Source organism: Carya illinoinensis, chromosome 15 (genome assembly GCF_018687715.1).
Source record: "Carya illinoinensis cultivar Pawnee chromosome 15, C.illinoinensisPawnee_v1, whole genome shotgun sequence".
Lineage (NCBI taxonomy): Eukaryota > Viridiplantae > Streptophyta > Magnoliopsida > Fagales > Juglandaceae > Carya > Carya illinoinensis.
This window is the reverse complement of record NC_056766.1, coordinates 42,973,582-42,991,709: the sequence shown is the minus strand read 5'-3', so window position 1 is coordinate 42,991,709 and position 18,128 is coordinate 42,973,582. Positions and strand designations below refer to the sequence as shown.

The following is an 18,128-nucleotide window of genomic DNA, read 5'->3' as shown; positions in this document are numbered from 1 at the left end:
CCTTCCTTCAGGAGAGATCTAGTAGAGATGAAACTCTGCCAAAGGAAGGAGGAGTTGCTTCCCTTCTTCACATCCAGGAAGGTACTGCACTTGAAATACTTTTCCTTGAGAACCCTGGCAACAAGAGAGCTAGGGGATGAGATGATCCTCCACCCTTGCTTAGCAAGGAGGGCTCTATTGAAGAACTCAAAATCCCTCATACCCAAGCCTCCTGACCTTTTGGACTTAATCATCTGTTTCCATGAGACCCAGTGGATCTTATGTTCTTTTTCCTGTTGGCCCCACCAGAACCCCCTAACCTGCTTGTTTAACTCGCTGAGAAGCTGCCTTGGAAGCTTGAAAATGCCCATGCTGTAGGTTGGGATGGCCTGAATAACAGCCTTAATTAAGGTTTCCTTGCCTGCCTGAGAAAGTAGTTTGGTCTTCCAGCTGTTCAGCTTTGTTTGAACTCTGTCCAGAATTCCTTTGAAGGACTGGTATCTGCCCCTACCTACTAGTGCTGGTAGTCCCAGGTACTTCTCATAGGAGCTGGTTCCCCGAATTCCAGCAATACTTGTAACAATCTCCTTGGTCTGTTCTCTGGTGTTTGAGCTGAAGAAGATGGATGTCTTGTCTTTGTTAAGCCTTTGACCAGAGGCTCTCTCATAGGATGCTAAAAGAAATTGCAGTTGACTCCACTCAATTGAGTTAGCCTTGCAAAACAGTAGGGAGTCATCTGCAAAAAACAAATGGTTAATATGCAGGTGGTTTAACCTGATTGGTAGGCCAGTGATCAGGTGTGTCTTTTCAGCATGGTTCAGCAGGCAGCTTAGAGCTTCCGAGCATAAGATAAACAAGTAGGGTGAGATGGGGTCGCCCTGCCTTAAGCCTCTGGTAGGCCAGAAAGAAGGTTGAGGCTCCCCATTCACAATGAGAGAGTAAGACACTGATGATACACACTTCATCACCAACTCGATCCATTTAACTGGAAACCCCATCTTAAACATGACAGATCTCAGGAAAGCCCACTCTATTCTGTCATAGGCTTTGCTCATGTCAAGTTTTAAAGCCATATACCCCTCCCTTCCCTTTAATCTAGCCTTCATGGTGTGTAAGGCCTCGAAAGCTACAATGATATTGTCTGTTATGAGCCTTCCAGGTACAAAAGCTGTCTGTGTAGGGGATATGATGGCAAGGAGGATTTTCTTAAGCCTATTAGCCAAGGTTTTTGCAATGATCTTGTAAAGAACATTGCATAAACTAATTGGTCTAAAATCTGTTACCAGGCTAGGGTTGTGCTTCTTTGGAATGAGAGCTATCAGAGTCTCATTGAGGGTGTTGTTCCACTTGCCTCCATTTAGGACCTCAAGAGATGCCTTAGTGACACTGCTACCCACTATGTCCCAGTACCTCTGAAAAAACAAGGCAGGGAAACCATCAGGCCCAGGGGATCCGAGTGGATTCATACTAAAAACTGCCTCTTTAACTTCAACTTCTGCAAAAACTGCAGAGAGGGAGGTAAACATGTCATCTGTAATTATCTTTTGCAGGGGACTTAGGCAGTCATCAATGCCTGAAGGATGAGAGGATGTGAACAATTCTGTGAAAAACTCGAGCAAGGTTTGGCAAATGGTTTGAGGATCCTGAGTTAAGAGGCCAGATTTAGTTTGAATCTTGTGTATGGAATTAGTCCTCTTCCTTTGACTCGAGCACTGGTGGAAGAATTTTGTGTTTCTGTCGCCATCTTTAAGCCATGCTTGCTTTGCTCTTTGCTGCCACTTGAGGTTCTCAGCATCCATTATGCAATTAATGCTTTGTTTAACCTCCTTGATCTCCTCAGACAACTCTCCTTGGTTCCTCTCCTGTAAAAGCTTGAGTAATTCAGTTTTGTTTTTCAATGCTTTCCTTTGATCCCTTTGCTTATTTCTGCTCCACATCTTGAGTTTTCCTTGGCATTGGTTAAGATCTTGCATAGTTCTATGGAGTATGCTAGTGCCATTGGAGAGTCTCCATACCTTTTTGATTATATCCTCACACTCCACTTCCTTGGTCCAGGCTGATTCAAATCTAAACAGCCTCCTCTTTTTTCCCATGCTATTTGAGTCTGCTGTTTGCACTAGGAGTGCCTTGTGGTCTGATTGAGTACAGTCTAAATGTGACACTGAATGGTTTGCATACAGATTGATCCAGAATTTGTTGCCACAGGCCCTATCCAGCCTCTCCTTTGTGAATTGACCACCCTCCCTATTATTCGACCATGTGAACTTGTCTCCATGGAAGCCAAGGTCATACAATTTGCAGAAAGACAGAGAATTCCTAAACTGGACCATCTGCCTGTATGGTCTGTTTGCAGCACCCATCTTTTCACTTTGGTGTGGGATTTCGTTAAAATCCCCTAAGCATAGCCAAGGCAAGTTTCCAGTTGGTTTAAGGCCTCTCAAAAGGTGCCAGCTCCCCGGCCTTTTAGCTGAGTTTGGGTGGCCATGTATCGTGCATACTCATGTAAACACAGTTGTACATATATAATTCAATTTTTAAAAATAATAAACTGAACTCAATTTCAGCCTATCTTCTATGCTGTTTGGATATATATAATGGTTGAACTAATTCTTATTAAGAAAAATATAAATAATTAAATCTACACATTCCTCTCAGCTTAAACCTTTAGGACGAGCAGTGATTTCGCATGTCATTATATATATATATATATATATATATAGACTTAAGTCCCTAGATTAGAAGAGAGAGATATGTACCATAAAAAACAGATTTTTTCATATTGGTGTCTTTTCTTTCAAGAGTTTACACAAAACTTATCTTATTCTAATTTTGTACAAATTATTATTTTCTTATATGATATGATGCTTATGGCCTCGTTTGGTTTAATTTAAACCGTATATATCCCTTTGAATGGAGTGGTAAGATCGATTGACCTCCGGGTTAATTAGCATGCATGCATGCTCAACTACATTGCCAAGAAGTTTCTTCCCACTTCTCTATACTTATTTATTTGCCATAACACTACTCTATAATTGGACAATCGCACATACTAAGAGCTAGTTTGAGAGCATGACTTCTTCCATTGCCTTTCAATCAGGAGCTTCTTTCTCCTCTTCATCTCCTTCCATCCCTCCATGGAATCATGATATATTCTTGAGCTTTAGAGGTAAAGATATTCGCTATAAATTTATTTCTCATCTAAATCATGCTTTGCGTCAAAGTGGAATCAAGACTTACATGGATGGTGTCGACCTTGAAAGAGGAGAAGAAATTTTGTCAGAACTTTTCAAAGCTATTGAAGAGTCACAGATTTCGATCATTGTATTCTCTAAAAACTATGCAGAATCCAGATGGTGCTTAAACGAGCTATTGAAGATTCTTGAGTGTAAGAAAATAATGAAACAAGTTGTTCTACCGATATTCTATAAGGTAAAACCATCAGAAGTACGAGAACAAAAAGGAAGATTTGGATAAGCATTTACTAAACTTGGAGAGAAAATCAAGGATGACATAAAGCCGCTGCTCGAATCCTGGAAGTAAGCTTTAGAAGAAGTAGCCAATTTGTCTGGATTGGAATATTCAGCCGTCGGGTAAGCTTTGCCTATATATATATATATATAGATATATGTTTGTGTGCACATATATATGATGCTATTGAGATATTTATCATGGGGCAATTAAATTGACACAAATCTGGCCAGCATCTGAATTTGAACTTTAGCAAAGATGAAATACCATATAAAAGGATAAATATTTTATGTTTATTATTATTTTTGTAATTGAACTTTATGCAAAACATAGTAAAATTAATTTACAAACCTTTCTGATTCAGGGATTTAATATCTACTACCGCTACCAGTACATTACTTTCACATAATGTTTATTGAAGAAATAGAAGAACACGAAATAAATAAATAAATAAACATATATAATTTTCTTTCTTTTTTGACCTTCGTGACGTCTTTTGATTAATAGCAAGCAAAAGTTAAGAAATAGATCAGGAGATTTGGACCGATGACAAGGGGGAAAAAAAAAAAGCTTTAAATAAGTAGTGGCTTTTACTTTCAATTTGTTTCTTGATATAAAGACTCACAAATACTCTTAAAATATATGTTCTAGATTTAAGGGAGGGACGGATATTCGACAATGGGAAAAAGAATTAGTTAAAAAGTATGTTATAATTAAATACACGCAAAAGAATGAAAATGCAAGTCTGACAATGGCACAAGGTCACGATGTACAATCTAATATTAAAATATTCAAATCTAAGGAAGGAAAAATAATATATACTTTAACTCAAACCATATTCATATGTCATTTATCTGTGAAATGTCTGACTCTTTAAATTTTTTTCTGTTTTTTATTGATAGGGATGATGAGTCAGAATTTATCAAAAAAAGCATTCTATGGGTGAACCCAAAAATAGTAAACCAAATATCTTTAAGCGTTGCCAAGCATCCAATTGGGATAGAATCTCGTGTACGAGACATTTACCAGCGTTTAAGTATTGAAATGAATGATATTATACGCGTGGTAGGGATATTCAGAACCGGTGGAATTGGTAAGACAACTATTTCAAACGATATTTATAACCAGATTTCATCTCAATTTGAAGGAAGTTGTTTCTTGAGAAATGTTATGGAAACTTCAAAACAAGCAGGAGGCCTGATTCAGCTACAAAATACACTTCTTTCCGAGATCTTAGGAACAAAATTGGATATTAATGATGTTGATAGAGGAGTCGGTGTAATTTGGCATAGACTTCAAACTAAAAAGATTCTACTAATTCTTGATGATGTGGATGACATGATCCAACTAGAAAAATTAGCTGGAAATCGTGCTTGGTTTGGTTTAGGAAGTAGAGTCATCATAACAACAAGAGATCAACATATACTAGATAACTATAAAGTTGATTCAAAATATGAGGTGAGGACTTTGGATGACAATGAAGCTCTTCGGCTGTTTAGCATGTATGCTTTCGAGGAAAAAGAACCATTGAAGAATTATGTGGACATCTCGAAACAAGTAACAAAATATGCTCAAGGTCTTCCACTGGCTTTAACAGTACTAGGTTCGGATCTAAAAAGTCAAAGTATACATCAATGGAAAAGCGCATTGGATAAGTATAAAAAGATTCCTAATCGAAATATTCAGAGAGTACTTCAAATAAGTTATGATAGTTTGGAAGATAGTGAGAAAGACATGTTCCTTGATATTGCATTTTTCTTCCAAGGAGAACCTTTGGCTAAGGTCATGGAAATATTTGATAGTTGCGATTTTTTTCCAATTCATGGTATCCAGAGGCTTATAGACAAGTGTCTGATTACTATTAATCATAAATGTATTTGGATGCATGACTTGCTACAAGATATGGGTCGAGAAATTGTTCGAGAAAATCAGCCAAAGAACCTAGCAAACGCAGCAGATTGTGGTTTCATGAGGATGTTCGTCAAGTGTTTGAAGAAGATGTGGTAAGAGTCACAAAAGAAGTTCTCGGGTTTTACATTTATTTCCTTTTTCTAAAAGTGAAATGTAGTGAAAAATATTGACTTATGAATTAATACCTAGCCTAGTTGAAAAAATCCTTTAAATGATCAAGAATGAATTTGTAGTTATGAATAGAATTCGTTTAGTTATTAAGATGAATCACTAAAACAACCATATCTAAATGTCCTTTTTTGTTTCAAATATCCGAATATTTTCTAATTTACTGTCTACTGTCTCTTGTAGCTAGCGTTTGTTTTATGAAAAGTTAAAGGAGTATTCTTTTACATAAGTTGGGAAATAAAAGACAGTCTTTTATATTTTAACATGTGAATATTTAGTATTAGAAAATAGCATGTAAAGACAACAAGAGAGTAGTATTTTTTATGAAATAATATATCGTCAACTCGAAAAGTATTAACTTTAGCAAATTGTAATTTATGAACGACTTTATGCACTAATTTTGCTGACACTCTTATATATGTGCATTCCCTTATATCAGGGGCCAAACAAAATTGAAGGCATAGTAGTAGATTTACCTGAAGGCGATGAGGAGATAAGCTTGCATCCGGAAGCATTTCGACATATGAAAAGACTTAGAGTCTTTATAATTCGTAATGCACATTTTTCTTGTGCACCCAATTATCTCTCCAACAAGTTAAGAGTATTGGATTGGTCTAAATATTCTTCACAGTCATTGCCATGTAATTTTCAAGGGAAGAATCTCATTGTCTTTAGAATGCATGATAGCATCATCAAGGAATTAGGGGATGGATTCAAGCCCAAGGTACGTACAATTATAATCATCAATAAATTTTTTTTCTTTAAATTATTTAGTAAACTCCATTCAACCTTTTTTCTTTTCTTTTACAAAATTTGACGACCATGGCTTTCGAGTTTTGTAGTTACTTAACAGAAATTCCGGATCTTTCGAGCACTTCTAATTTGAAGAAATTGACTATCAAATCTTGTCACAGACTAGTTAAGGTGCATGATTCCGTTGGATCTCTAGAAAACCTTTCTAATCTGAGTTTTGAGGGATGCTCTAAACTCTGAATTTTTTCAAGAAGCCTCAAGTTGAGATCTTTACGTGAGCTTAATCTTGGGAATTGCTCAAGCCTCCGTGATCTTCCTGAAATCGAGTGTAAAATGGAATCTCTAAGGACATTGGTTCTAGTTGGCACTATAGTAGAAGAACTACCTTTATCTATCGGGAACCTCGTTGGACTTGAGGAATTAAATCTATGGTATTGCAAAAACCTTATGCGTCTCCCAATTGCTTTGAACCAATTGCAACATTTACACTGGCTTTGTATTGGTGGTTGTACAAATATTGTAAAGAAGATGAGGGATGATGGGCAATTCCTTGATTTGTCTAATGATTCTACAACAATGGAAGACGAGATATCAAGTTCAGACAATGGGAGCACTACATTACAAGTATCGAATCTTCAAATTAGTTGTTCCCATTCAGAATCAAATTTCTTTCCACTATATAATTTATTTACCATGTTTAATTCCTCAGCCAATTTGCTTCGTTTAGATCTATCAAAGACTGAAATTGTTAGCCTTCCCACAAGCATCAAAGGATTCGTTAACCTAACTAATCTTGACTTGAGCTTTTGTCGTAAACTTGAAGAAATACCAGAGCTTCCACCAAATATAACAGAAGTGATTGTTATGGGATGCAAGTCACTAGAAAGATTTGGAGAAATATCAAAAATAACGGAATTCAATGGAAGCCACATCAGATCACTTGGAATGATTGAATTGATCGGCTGCGACAAAATGCATGTGAATATATGGAATGATAAAGTGCAAAATCCTTTATTGTGGAAGGTATGTATGTGTGATCTCATTTTTAATAGCATGCATGACTCAAATTAAATTGATAATGATGATGATGATATTGGTTTAACAGGGACTCTATGAATATGATGCTACTTTGTTTTCGAAAAATCATATTCCATACTGGTTAAGTTATGTTTATAAGTTTTTAAAAGATAACAAAATGGTGAAGGGGCCTGATGATGATGTCGGATTGAGGAAAAAAGAAGAGTGGGTAATAGATATGGAGGGGCCACACTATTTGGAGGAGATAAGCGAAATTATATTATATGTCGTAATGTTTTTTAAAGATTCTTGGATAACCACTTCAAGCTGGGAGATTGGTATTGGTGATGCTAAGATAACCAGTAACAGCTCAAATCATGTATGTTGTATTCAAACAGGGGTACAATTGGTTAATATAGATTGGTACAAGGGGGAAAATTCGACTGGATATTGTGTATGGGTGGGGTACTCCAATTTACAATCTTTTGACCTCAAGGTTTTGGACAATTTGCAAGTTCAATTTTACCCTAATCATCGTTATGGGATGGTGCCGTTTTTTGAAAGTTACAGAGCCAAAGTGGTATACAAGAATGAAAGGAGAGCAAAAACTCCTGATCAACAGAAATTCATTTAATGATAAGCCCAAGTAAGTAAGTCGCCCTATTCGTACTGTGTTTTGGTTGGGATATCTTTCATGTGTGTTTTTGGGAAGCATAATTTTATTTGAAAGTCTTTATATCACATACCATCCACATGACATAATTTGATTTATAAGATCAAATTTTAATTTTATTCCTCCTCTCTACATATATAAAGCACACCATTCACATCACTTAAATAGTAAGATTTAATTTGTAACGTTCAAATTTTAATTTTATGTTTTGATTGTGTGCTCTATGCATCGATTTGATAATGGAATTTTTCAAAAAGTAAAAAAGGCACAACAATATGGACTTTATCATAGAACTATACTCATGTGTACTGACAGTATTGCTCATGCTGCTTCACTCTAAAGTACACATAAATAAGCTGTTGCCAAGCACCTAAAACTTGGATTTAGGGACACTATGACGGACTTCTTCTATAGATTTTAATAATCTCTTCTGTAAACTTGGTGCATCAAACTTCTAAATATGGTGTAGCGTTTAGAGAACATGCAAGCACTTGTGCAGTGGTGGGAAGAAACAACTCCAACTTCATCATATTTGTCAAAACCTGCCAGTTCCATTCAACTGATACAGCCATTTCTTGGTTTAGCATCTACAGCCCAAGTGACCTGCCGACCCCTATTTCTTTTAGATGATTTGGTGTGTTTGATGCAATGTGGAACGGCTTGGTGATTTCCTTGATGTTGGCGCCACTTGGATGATGCTTAGGGTTGGTATGGTGAAGTGTAGCTAGGGTTTTGGGTGGTGGCTAAGGGGGATTATGAAATTGGGATGTGATGGACTAGGGTTAGAGTCTAGGATGGGTTGCTAGGATTTGGATGGTATTTGAATAAGTCTAAGGTTGTTCCTAAAGTTTAGGGATTTGGAGATGATAAGGATGAGGATCTTTGGTAGGATTTGGAAAGATGGAGATGATTGAGGGAAAATTCCTAAATTGTAGGAATCTATCAAGGAAAGATAAGGTTTCGGTTTTGGCAAGTGGAGAGAGTCTTGGTTGACTTGAGTAATTCTAGGAATTGAGTGATTTTAGGCATTGGATTTGGAAGATAAGATGAGGATTCTTAAAATGTAGGAATTACCTTATGGGAGTCTAGGTGGTTTCAGCTAGGGTTTGTGGGAATGGATAAAGGATGGCTAGGGTTGCCAACTAAGGCAAGAGATGTGTATGGAATGATGGAGGCAATGGGAATTTCGGCTAGGGTTAATTTGGATGGGGGAAGGCTTGTGGGAAAACTAGATCTAGGCTAAATCTAGGGTTCTATGGCTTTATGAAAGTGATATGATATGGACTTTGGTCTTATGAAGGCTAAATATGTGTTTGGTAAGTGAGAAAGTGTATGGAATGTGTATGGAATGGATATAAAATTATAGATCTAGGCTATGGCATGTGAGAATTATAGATCTATGGATGTGGAAATATGTTGGGCGTGATTTATGATTGGGAGATGGGATTTTGGCCTTGGAAAGATGGAGGCTTAGGATATATATGATATGCGAGAAAATGCAAGAAAATATATGAACAAACTAGAAAATATAAGAACATAAAAGTATTTTTGGATTTTTGACTAGAGAATGGAAATATGCAAAAGATTGATAAATGAACGATATGAAGATTGAATAGAAAATAAACAAGAGATTGATAAAATGAATAAACATCTATTCACGAATTGCAAGGTGATAAAACAAAGATAGATAAATGGACAACACTTATTCACGAATTGCAAGGTGTTAATCCTCTCATTAGGATTCACAAATTGCACCCAAAAGAGCCCAAGTGCACAAGCACTGAAAGTGCTCACAAGAACAAACCAAACCGTTCCACCAAGGAAAAATGCCAAAAAGATGCAAAAATAAAAGCTAAGGGTCCTATTTATAAGCTTACAAGGTGGAAACCCTAAATAGGTCTCATAAATAATAAAATACTTAAAATAAATAAATAAAGTGAAATAATAAATAAATTAATAAAATCTAGCCTTGGGTCCCCCGGCTTGCTTTAGTGCTAGCCATGTGTTGAAATGGCCCATGGCATGGGCCATGGACATTGGCCGGCTAAACTGCATGGTTGGTGGCCTACGCTGGCATGGCTGGTGGGCACAGCATGGGCTTGCCATGGCATGTTTGTGGGATTGTCATGCACGTGCCATGGTAGGGGCCATGGCATGATGGTGGAGCTGTCAAGGGCGTGCCATGGCCCCTGTGGACATGCTGATGGGCTGTTGGGTATGTTGATAGTGCTAGACATACTGATGGTGCTGGCCATGCTAATGGCCCATGGGACTGTCAAGGCATATCAGCGACAGTATCAAGGCAGGGCTCGTGGGGCTGTCAAGGCATGTCAAGGCATGACCTATGGGGCTATCATGGCATGTCATATGGGGCTGTCATGGCATGTCAAGTTGTCAACAACAGTGTCAATGGGCTGTTAGGGCATGCCAACAATAATGTCAATGGGCTATCAGGGCTAAGCCATGGCCTAGTCAAATGGAAAGATGTGAGCCATCTTCCAATTGACCCATGCCATTCCCCCAATCTTCCTAGGGTCTGCACTAGACCCCTAGAGAAGTCCTCCAAAGCTAGGCTCGACCCCATAAATGGTCCGATCTCAGATGTCCATGCATGTCTAGGACATTGTCCTAGGGCGATTTTTGTTCGGGTCTTAACACTCATGTATGAAGCGCTGTAACGCGTCAAGGGGCACAATGCATGGGAAAATTAAAATTCCCAAATTGCACCGGTTAGGGCTAGAACTTGGGCAAGCTGTTTGGAAAGGAACCAACGTGACCATTGGACTGGATACAGCCTTTGTGTCACTTGGCAACAGGTACAATAAATATACCTGTTCGTATCAGATTACAGAAAAATGAAAAGTTACTACTTTTCATTCACATCTTTTGGTCCTCTATAAATAAACCCATTGACCTACGAACTTAACAGAGAAAAACAGAATTGACAGAATACATAAGGCAATTTTCAAATTCTCTCTCTCAAAGGTCTTCATTTCTTCAAAACTTGTTATTAGGATCTATTTATTCTGCAGAGAACAGATTTCTAACTTCTTGGTTGATTAATAAAATCTGAGGGTATTCAGGGTTTAATTTCATGTGTGCATAACACAGTTAGACAAATAGACTTGTTCTTGACTTCATTGTATCTTGGAGGCAAATTCGCTTGTAACTCGTATGCATACCGTAATAGGTGGGGGCGAATATTATCTTAAGGAAAGCGACATTTGTAACGCGCCTTGAAGCAAACTTTCTCTCACTATTTTTGCTTTTGCAGCCCCTTTTGCACCAACATTTTGTTTACGAAAGAAAACCCTTTGAAAAACTCCTCAAAGATAAAACCTTACAAGGCAGCCAAACCCAGAAAAGTCAATCTTGTTATTTGAAAATAAATTACAAGTAATTCTTAATTACAAAACTTTTATAACTTGACTCTCTTACTTGACCAGAAAAACGACCCGTTTGTCTTCTACCGAAATAGCAATCAAAACATCTGGCGATTTTCAAACTATTGACTTCCTTCCTGGAACTCCAGTAACTGAACTCAATCACTTCAACTCCGACATGGAGTATGCACGCACTCAATGAGAGAATAGAAAAACACTAGAAATTTCTTCACAAGAATTCTCTCACAATCAAGCACTTGGATCACTCTCAAATCTCCAAGTTCTGAAAATTAACTAATCTAAAAAGATCTATTCCCTCAGCCTAAATCATCATTTAAATAAGCTCCCAGTATTTGATCTATAGTAGGACTCTACTGAAGGAATAAGTCTGGTAGGAATTTGATCTGCAGTAGGACTCTACAAACGAAAGGACTCTGTTGATGCGTCTGTTGACACCTTGTGCTAAGTCTTCTTAGAGATATAATTTCCATCCAGATTCTTCATAGGATAATTCCAGACTCCTAATTATTTGGATACATAGACTCTATCTAAAGCATTATCTAATAATTTCTAGATATACGACATATGTTTATAGATAAAGTCAAGGTGATTTACATTCAACAAACACAAATAAACTTTATACATTTAGTCACCTAGTCCTAGCCAAAATCTTGCATTTACAGTTTCAAACCTTATTGCCAACCACATCAATTTTTTCAGCTATCAATATTTGATGGTTGCTGCTTCTTTGAAGGATTCGGGTATTTGGATCTAAAAAAGACGGGCCATAACGACTGTCGAGCTCCCATATATAAAATTTCATGCTAACTTCATGTGTAATGCTCTCTTTACTTCATTAAACTCCCTCACACCCAATCCTCTCTCATCAATAGGCTGACATACTTTTTCCCAAGCAACCCATTTTTTCTTTACTTTGCATTCTCTATCTCACCAAAGAGAAAAAGTCTGAGAAAAACATGGTAACAAACCTCAAAACTGATTTGGGCACATTCAAAACCGAGAGCAAATGAATTGGCATGCTTGATAGAAACATGCTTAATCAAGACCAATTTTCCCCCATTAGATGACAACTTTGACTTCCAAGCAGCAAACTTGTTCCTTAATTTCCTTACAGAAGCTCCAACATTGTTCCTTTTAATGAGAATAGGTACACCAAGATATGTAAACGGAAACAAATTATCCATAAAAAACAAGTTTCATTTAGCATAATATGTTTCCTAGAAATAGAAGCATTTTTTCCTTCCACTTACTCAATACTTCAGATAAACCCTTCAAAGATTTATTTGATTGATTAAGGAAGATAACAATGTTGTCAGGATATAAAAGAAAAACCCAAGGCCAAACATATCCATAGAAATCTCCATTCAAGTCTACCATAAGCTTTTTCCACATCCATTTTAACCATCAAATTGCATCCTTTTTACTTTTTTATTGAGACTAAGAGCGAATTCCTAAGCAAGAGCTATATTATCAAAGATACTCCAACCTTTAATAAAAGTTCCTTGCACCTAGAAAGGTGCAAGTCTATTCACCATATATATAACTTCAGAAAACTTCCACACCAGATATATTGTATAACTCCTTTATCAGTCTAAACTTAGAAAAAGAATGATTCACGTCTTTAGGAATTGAGACTATAAAAGAAGAGGAAAAAGAGAGTGGAAGATTCTGACTCTAAAAAGATAAAAACTCATGAGTAGCTTCAAGCAAATCTTCCCTAATGATTTCCCAGCAAGCCATGAAAAAGCTTGATCGGCCAAAACCATTTGGGTCAGGACTACTATCCACAGGTATACTCCATAAAGAGCATCATTCACTTCCTACACAGTAGGCATAGTACATAATCACACATTATCTTATAGTTTTGAAAGTTCGTGAGTATGGTATATTAGTTCTGATAGTTTTGAATAAAGAGTGTTGATCGAAGGTTGGAAGTGTATATCCCCTCTATTCGTTTTTGTGTCCATTTGTGGTGGGGGGGGGGGGGGGGGGGGAGAGAGAGAGAGAGAGAGAGAGGTGAATGACTGATGACGAACAAAGACAAAAAATTGTTGGAAAGAACGCAACTATGTAGAAATAATGTAATTGAGGATCTTTTTTATGGGCAATGTGCTAAAGGATCAGAGTGTGTGTGTGTGTGTGTGTGTGTGTGCGCCTTTATTTATTCTGGTATAGGAAGAAGAAAAGAAACAAAAAATTATTAAACTCTCACAAAGGACAACTAGAGATTCCAACTTTCTTTCCCTCAACTTTCATAGTTATTGCCATAAAAGGTATATTCTGAATCTACTTCTGCTATTGGAAAGTTTCTTAAATCTTGCTTTCAGTCTCTTCCTTCCAAACAAATGGAACCAAAGAATGATTGTTATCCTCCTCCTCCCATGTCTTCAGCTTGCCAAATCTTTCACTCTTCACACTACTTCGCCATAATTAAATCAAGTCACAGAACAACAAACAAAAACCACTACCTTAGTTCTAAACCTTTCTATTTCCAAGAGTACATTGTGCTTATTTCTTTCAAGCAAGTTCTCAAGTGAAAATTGATCATATTTAATTGCAGATGGTATGTCGGATGCATTGAAGTGGGGCCATGATGATAGTATGTCAGATGCATTGATGCAGGGCCATGATGATAGTATGCCGGATGCATTAAGGCAGGGCAACTATGTTATGAAGATAATTTAGGCCTTTATATCTAGATTGTATATAGCAGATAATTAGGCTGTAAATAATGTGGAAAATACTTAACGTGTACAGAAAATCCGGCAACAATTAGGCGCTGAAATTCTGGCAACAAATATGTAACTCTCTTCTATATATAATGAAAGAAACCGATGGAAAGGGTATTTAGACCTATTGACAAACTATCATATAAAAAGATGCTTTTTGAGGTAATATTTGGATTACTTTTCTCCATAAAACTAATTTTTACATGCAAAAATCAACATTCCATTTATTATTTTTTTTAAGAAAATGCTTGTTGCAACAGGCAAAAGAGTAATGAAATCCCAGAATTTACTGGAGGAACGGAATAAATTAATAGAAGACAAGGGAGAATCAAGAGATGTTTTGGAGGGCCTACTTGGTTACATCCTGTGTTCCACCCAGGTGCTCATTGAGTACCTCTTTCATGCGCATGCACAATTGTGTATGAGGGACTAACTCTTTTCCATCTTCAAAAAACTATGCAGGAGGCAGTTTTTCCACCACATGTTGCTCTTGCCATAAGACCAAATCCTGGATTTTGGGAATTTGTTAAGGTGAACTCTGAGGACTTGTCAGTAGACGCTATCACTGCTCCAGAATAATTGAAATTCAAAGAAGTGATCTTCGATGAAAACTGGTAATTAAGTGTGACTTGGGAGAGAAACTGACGTGAAAAACTAGCATATAGCAGAGTGAATATACCATTGGGAACATCATTTTGCAATGACTTGAAATTATGTAGTTTTCTTGAAAACATGGATATGTATAGCCCTGAAATTTATGTATTTTTAACCAAAAAAAATGTGTGTAGGCTTTGAGTTTTTTCACTCTGACTTGGTACTTGATCTTGTTGCTAAAAAAAATTGCTATATGAGATATGATGTGCAGGGCGAATGATAAAAATGCCTTGGAGATAGATTTTGGAGTCCTTGACTTATCCACTCCTCGCATGACACTTACTTCTTCTATTGGAAATGGTGTCAGCTTCATCTCGAAGTTCATAACATCAAGGCTGCATGGGAATCCTTAGAGTGCAAAGCCACTACTCGAGCACTTACAAGACCTAAATTATAAAGGAGAGGTATAAACGCAGCTCATACTTTGGACAGACACACCAAGAATGGAAGAAAGTAATTTCTTGTATCATACTTTGGATAAACAAATAATGAATGTTGTTCCAATTTAGCAAGATCTTATAATAAATGCAACTTTGGATACAGTCGCTAAGCTACAAAGTGCCCTGGTTGTAGCTGAAGTATTTGTCTCTGAATCCCCAGAGAGATACCATTTCTTAATTTTGAGCAGAGGTGACCATTATTTTATGTTTACCACCCTCATTGAAAGCAAAATCTATTTTGACACAAATTCCATGATAGGTGGATATTGGATAGTACACGCTTTTTCTGTATTTTGCCTTTTTGTAGGTTTAAGGAGTCGGGCTTTGAGAGAGGATGGGGGAACACTGCAAAAAGTGTTCATGAGAATGTTAGGATGCTTTCTGAGGTACTCCAAGCACCAGAATCCGCAAAGTTGGAGTTGCTTTTCAGTAGGCTTCTTGACATATTCAGCATTTTGATCATCTCCCACCATGGCTAGTTTGGGCAGTCAGATGTCCTCGGATTGCCTGATACTGGCGGCCAGGTAAATAATGCATTCAAGCATCATTAATCAATAACAACAATAATTATAAAAAAAAAAAAAAATTATAAACATCACCAAAAAGATAAAAATAATATTGTACAATCTTGCTAAGCTCACCTTTTGATAATTCACAATTAGGTGGTATACATTCTTTGATCAAGTAAGGGCTTTAGAGGAAGAATTGCTCCTCGGGATCAAGCTACAAGGTCTTGCTATGAAGCCTCAGATTCTTGTGGTGAGCTATTAACTAAGGATTTTAAGAAATAATTAAGGTTAGCAAGGATCAGGATTAGTTATGCATTTAACTCCTTAATTTCATTTTACAAGTAACAAGACTTATACCTGATAGTCGAGGAACCAAGTGCAACACTAAGCACTCTCACATACTTAGAGTCCCATTTAGGACAGAGAATGGGATTGTACGCCATTGGGTTTCCCATTTTGATATCTATCCTTACCTTGAGAGATTTGCCCAGGCATTTGCTTTTATCGAGCATTTTTTGTCAGTTTCTTTTTCAAAACAGTTTTCTTATTCTAGTCTTTTCCCTTTTCTTCTCCCATCACTAGGAATGCAAACCAGACCTCGTCATTGGGAACTATAGTGATGGAAACTTGGTCGCATCTTTGATGGCTAGCAAACTGGGAATAACAGAGGTCTAATCCATCATCTTGAATTGCTTATGAACATTTTATTTTAATCTATTTATTACTCTAAATGTGAACTTTGGCATGTTAATAACCCAAGGAACTATTGCTCATACTTTAGAGAAAAACAAGTATGAAGATTGAGATGCTAAATGTAAAGAATTAGACCCCAAGTATATCACTTTTCATGTCAATTCACAGCCGACATATTTCAATGAATGCAACCGATTTCATCATAAGAAGCACATATCAAGAAATTGTCGGAAGGTGGACTTCTAAATAAATGATTATCTTGAATACAACCATGCAACAAACATCAAGTGTAATGATGTTAACTCATGATATGTTTATTCTCCAGCAAGGATAGACCCAGACAGTATGAAACATATACAGCATTTACCATGCATGGACTTTATCGAGTAGTCTCAGGCATCAATGTCTTTGATCCAAAGTTCAACATTGCTGCCCCTAGGGTTGATCAGTCTATCTACTTCCCGTACACGGAGACACAGAGGTGGCTAACTTCTTTCCACCCAGCCATTGAAGAACTACTATACAGTAAGGACAGCAAAAATGTGCACATGTAAATCTAAAGCTTCTTGTAGCCCCTTTGTTACATTTAATTTATGCACATCCATCATGTACTAATAGTATCATCATAGTAGTTTAACACTAAAGCTGATGTATGCCTGGAACAGAGGGTATTTGGCAGACAAGAATAAATCAATCATCTTCTCGATGGCATGACTTGATACAGTGAAAGACATTATTGGACTAACTGAATGGTATGGAAAGAACAAAAAGCTAAGAAATTTGGTAAATCTTGTAGTTGTAGCGGGATTTTTCAGTCCATCGAAATCAAGGGACAGAGAAGAAACTGCCGAAATAAAAAAGATGCATGCCTTGATAGAGAAATACAAACTTAAGGATGGATAGCAACTCAAACTGATAGATATCTTAATGAAGAGTTATACCGCTATATTGCTGATACAAAAGGAGCTTTTGTTCATCCAGCATTGTACGAGAATTTCAGTCTAACAGTCATGGTGGCAACGAGCAGCGGATTACCCACCTTTACAACAGATCAGGGAGAGCAAAAATTATTGTTGATGGAATCTCAGGCTTTCACATTGACCCCTACAATGGTGATGAATTGAGCCACAAGATTGCGGATTTCTTTGAAAAGTGCAAGGCTTATCCTGAAAATTGGAACAAGATCTCAAAAGCTAGTCTCCGGCATATAAATGAATGGTAAGTATTTCACAACGGGATATAGAGAACTAACCGTGAGAATTTCCTTTCATACTTGGTTGTCCTTGCATTGCAGCTACACATGGAAGAGTTATGCAAACAAGCTGCTGAACATGGGAGCAGTGTATAGATTCTGGAGGTAGGTGAGCAAGGAACAAATGTTAGCTAAACAAAAATATATCAACATGTTCTACAATCTCCAATTTAGGAATTAGGTGAGATTCTACAACTATTTTTAGACCTAATGAAATCATAAACGTTTTATATTGAGTTCAATTCGTTGTATCACAGGCAAGGAGTTTGGCAGCATCGGCAACTGAATCACAGCCCACTCCAAGGCATATAAGGTAACTCTAAAGAAAAGTTATTTCATTTTTTAAGTTATGAGGAACGGGGCATGGAACCGGTTAGAGAAAATGGTAGAATTAAGAAGAAACTAGTTTTCATGTTTTTTTAGTGCAACTAGGTTGAAAGCACCACAGCATTCTGCCACCTTTCAACTAAAAAGAGAC

The 18,128-nt window shown here is 37.0% G+C and overlaps 2 protein-coding genes and 1 pseudogene across 2 annotated transcripts; all 3 read left to right on the top strand.

Annotated features, from left to right (window-relative positions):
• Positions 1–3,048: 3,048 nt before the first annotated feature.
• On the top strand, positions 3,049–3,491 carry LOC122296967 (TMV resistance protein N-like). Its single transcript, XM_043106760.1, has one exon. It carries the CDS (start codon positions 3,049–3,051, stop codon positions 3,451–3,453), a length of 405 nt encoding a protein of 134 aa, XP_042962694.1. The 3' UTR covers positions 3,454–3,491.
• A 1,000-nt stretch (positions 3,492–4,491) lies between these two features.
• On the top strand, positions 4,492–5,454 carry LOC122296965 (disease resistance protein RUN1-like). The gene has a single exon (XM_043106759.1). It carries the CDS (start codon positions 4,492–4,494, stop codon positions 5,452–5,454), a length of 963 nt encoding a protein of 320 aa, XP_042962693.1.
• A 4,525-nt stretch (positions 5,455–9,979) lies between these two features.
• On the top strand, positions 9,980–17,962 carry LOC122296964 (annotated as a pseudogene).
• Positions 17,963–18,128: the final 166 nt, after the last annotated feature.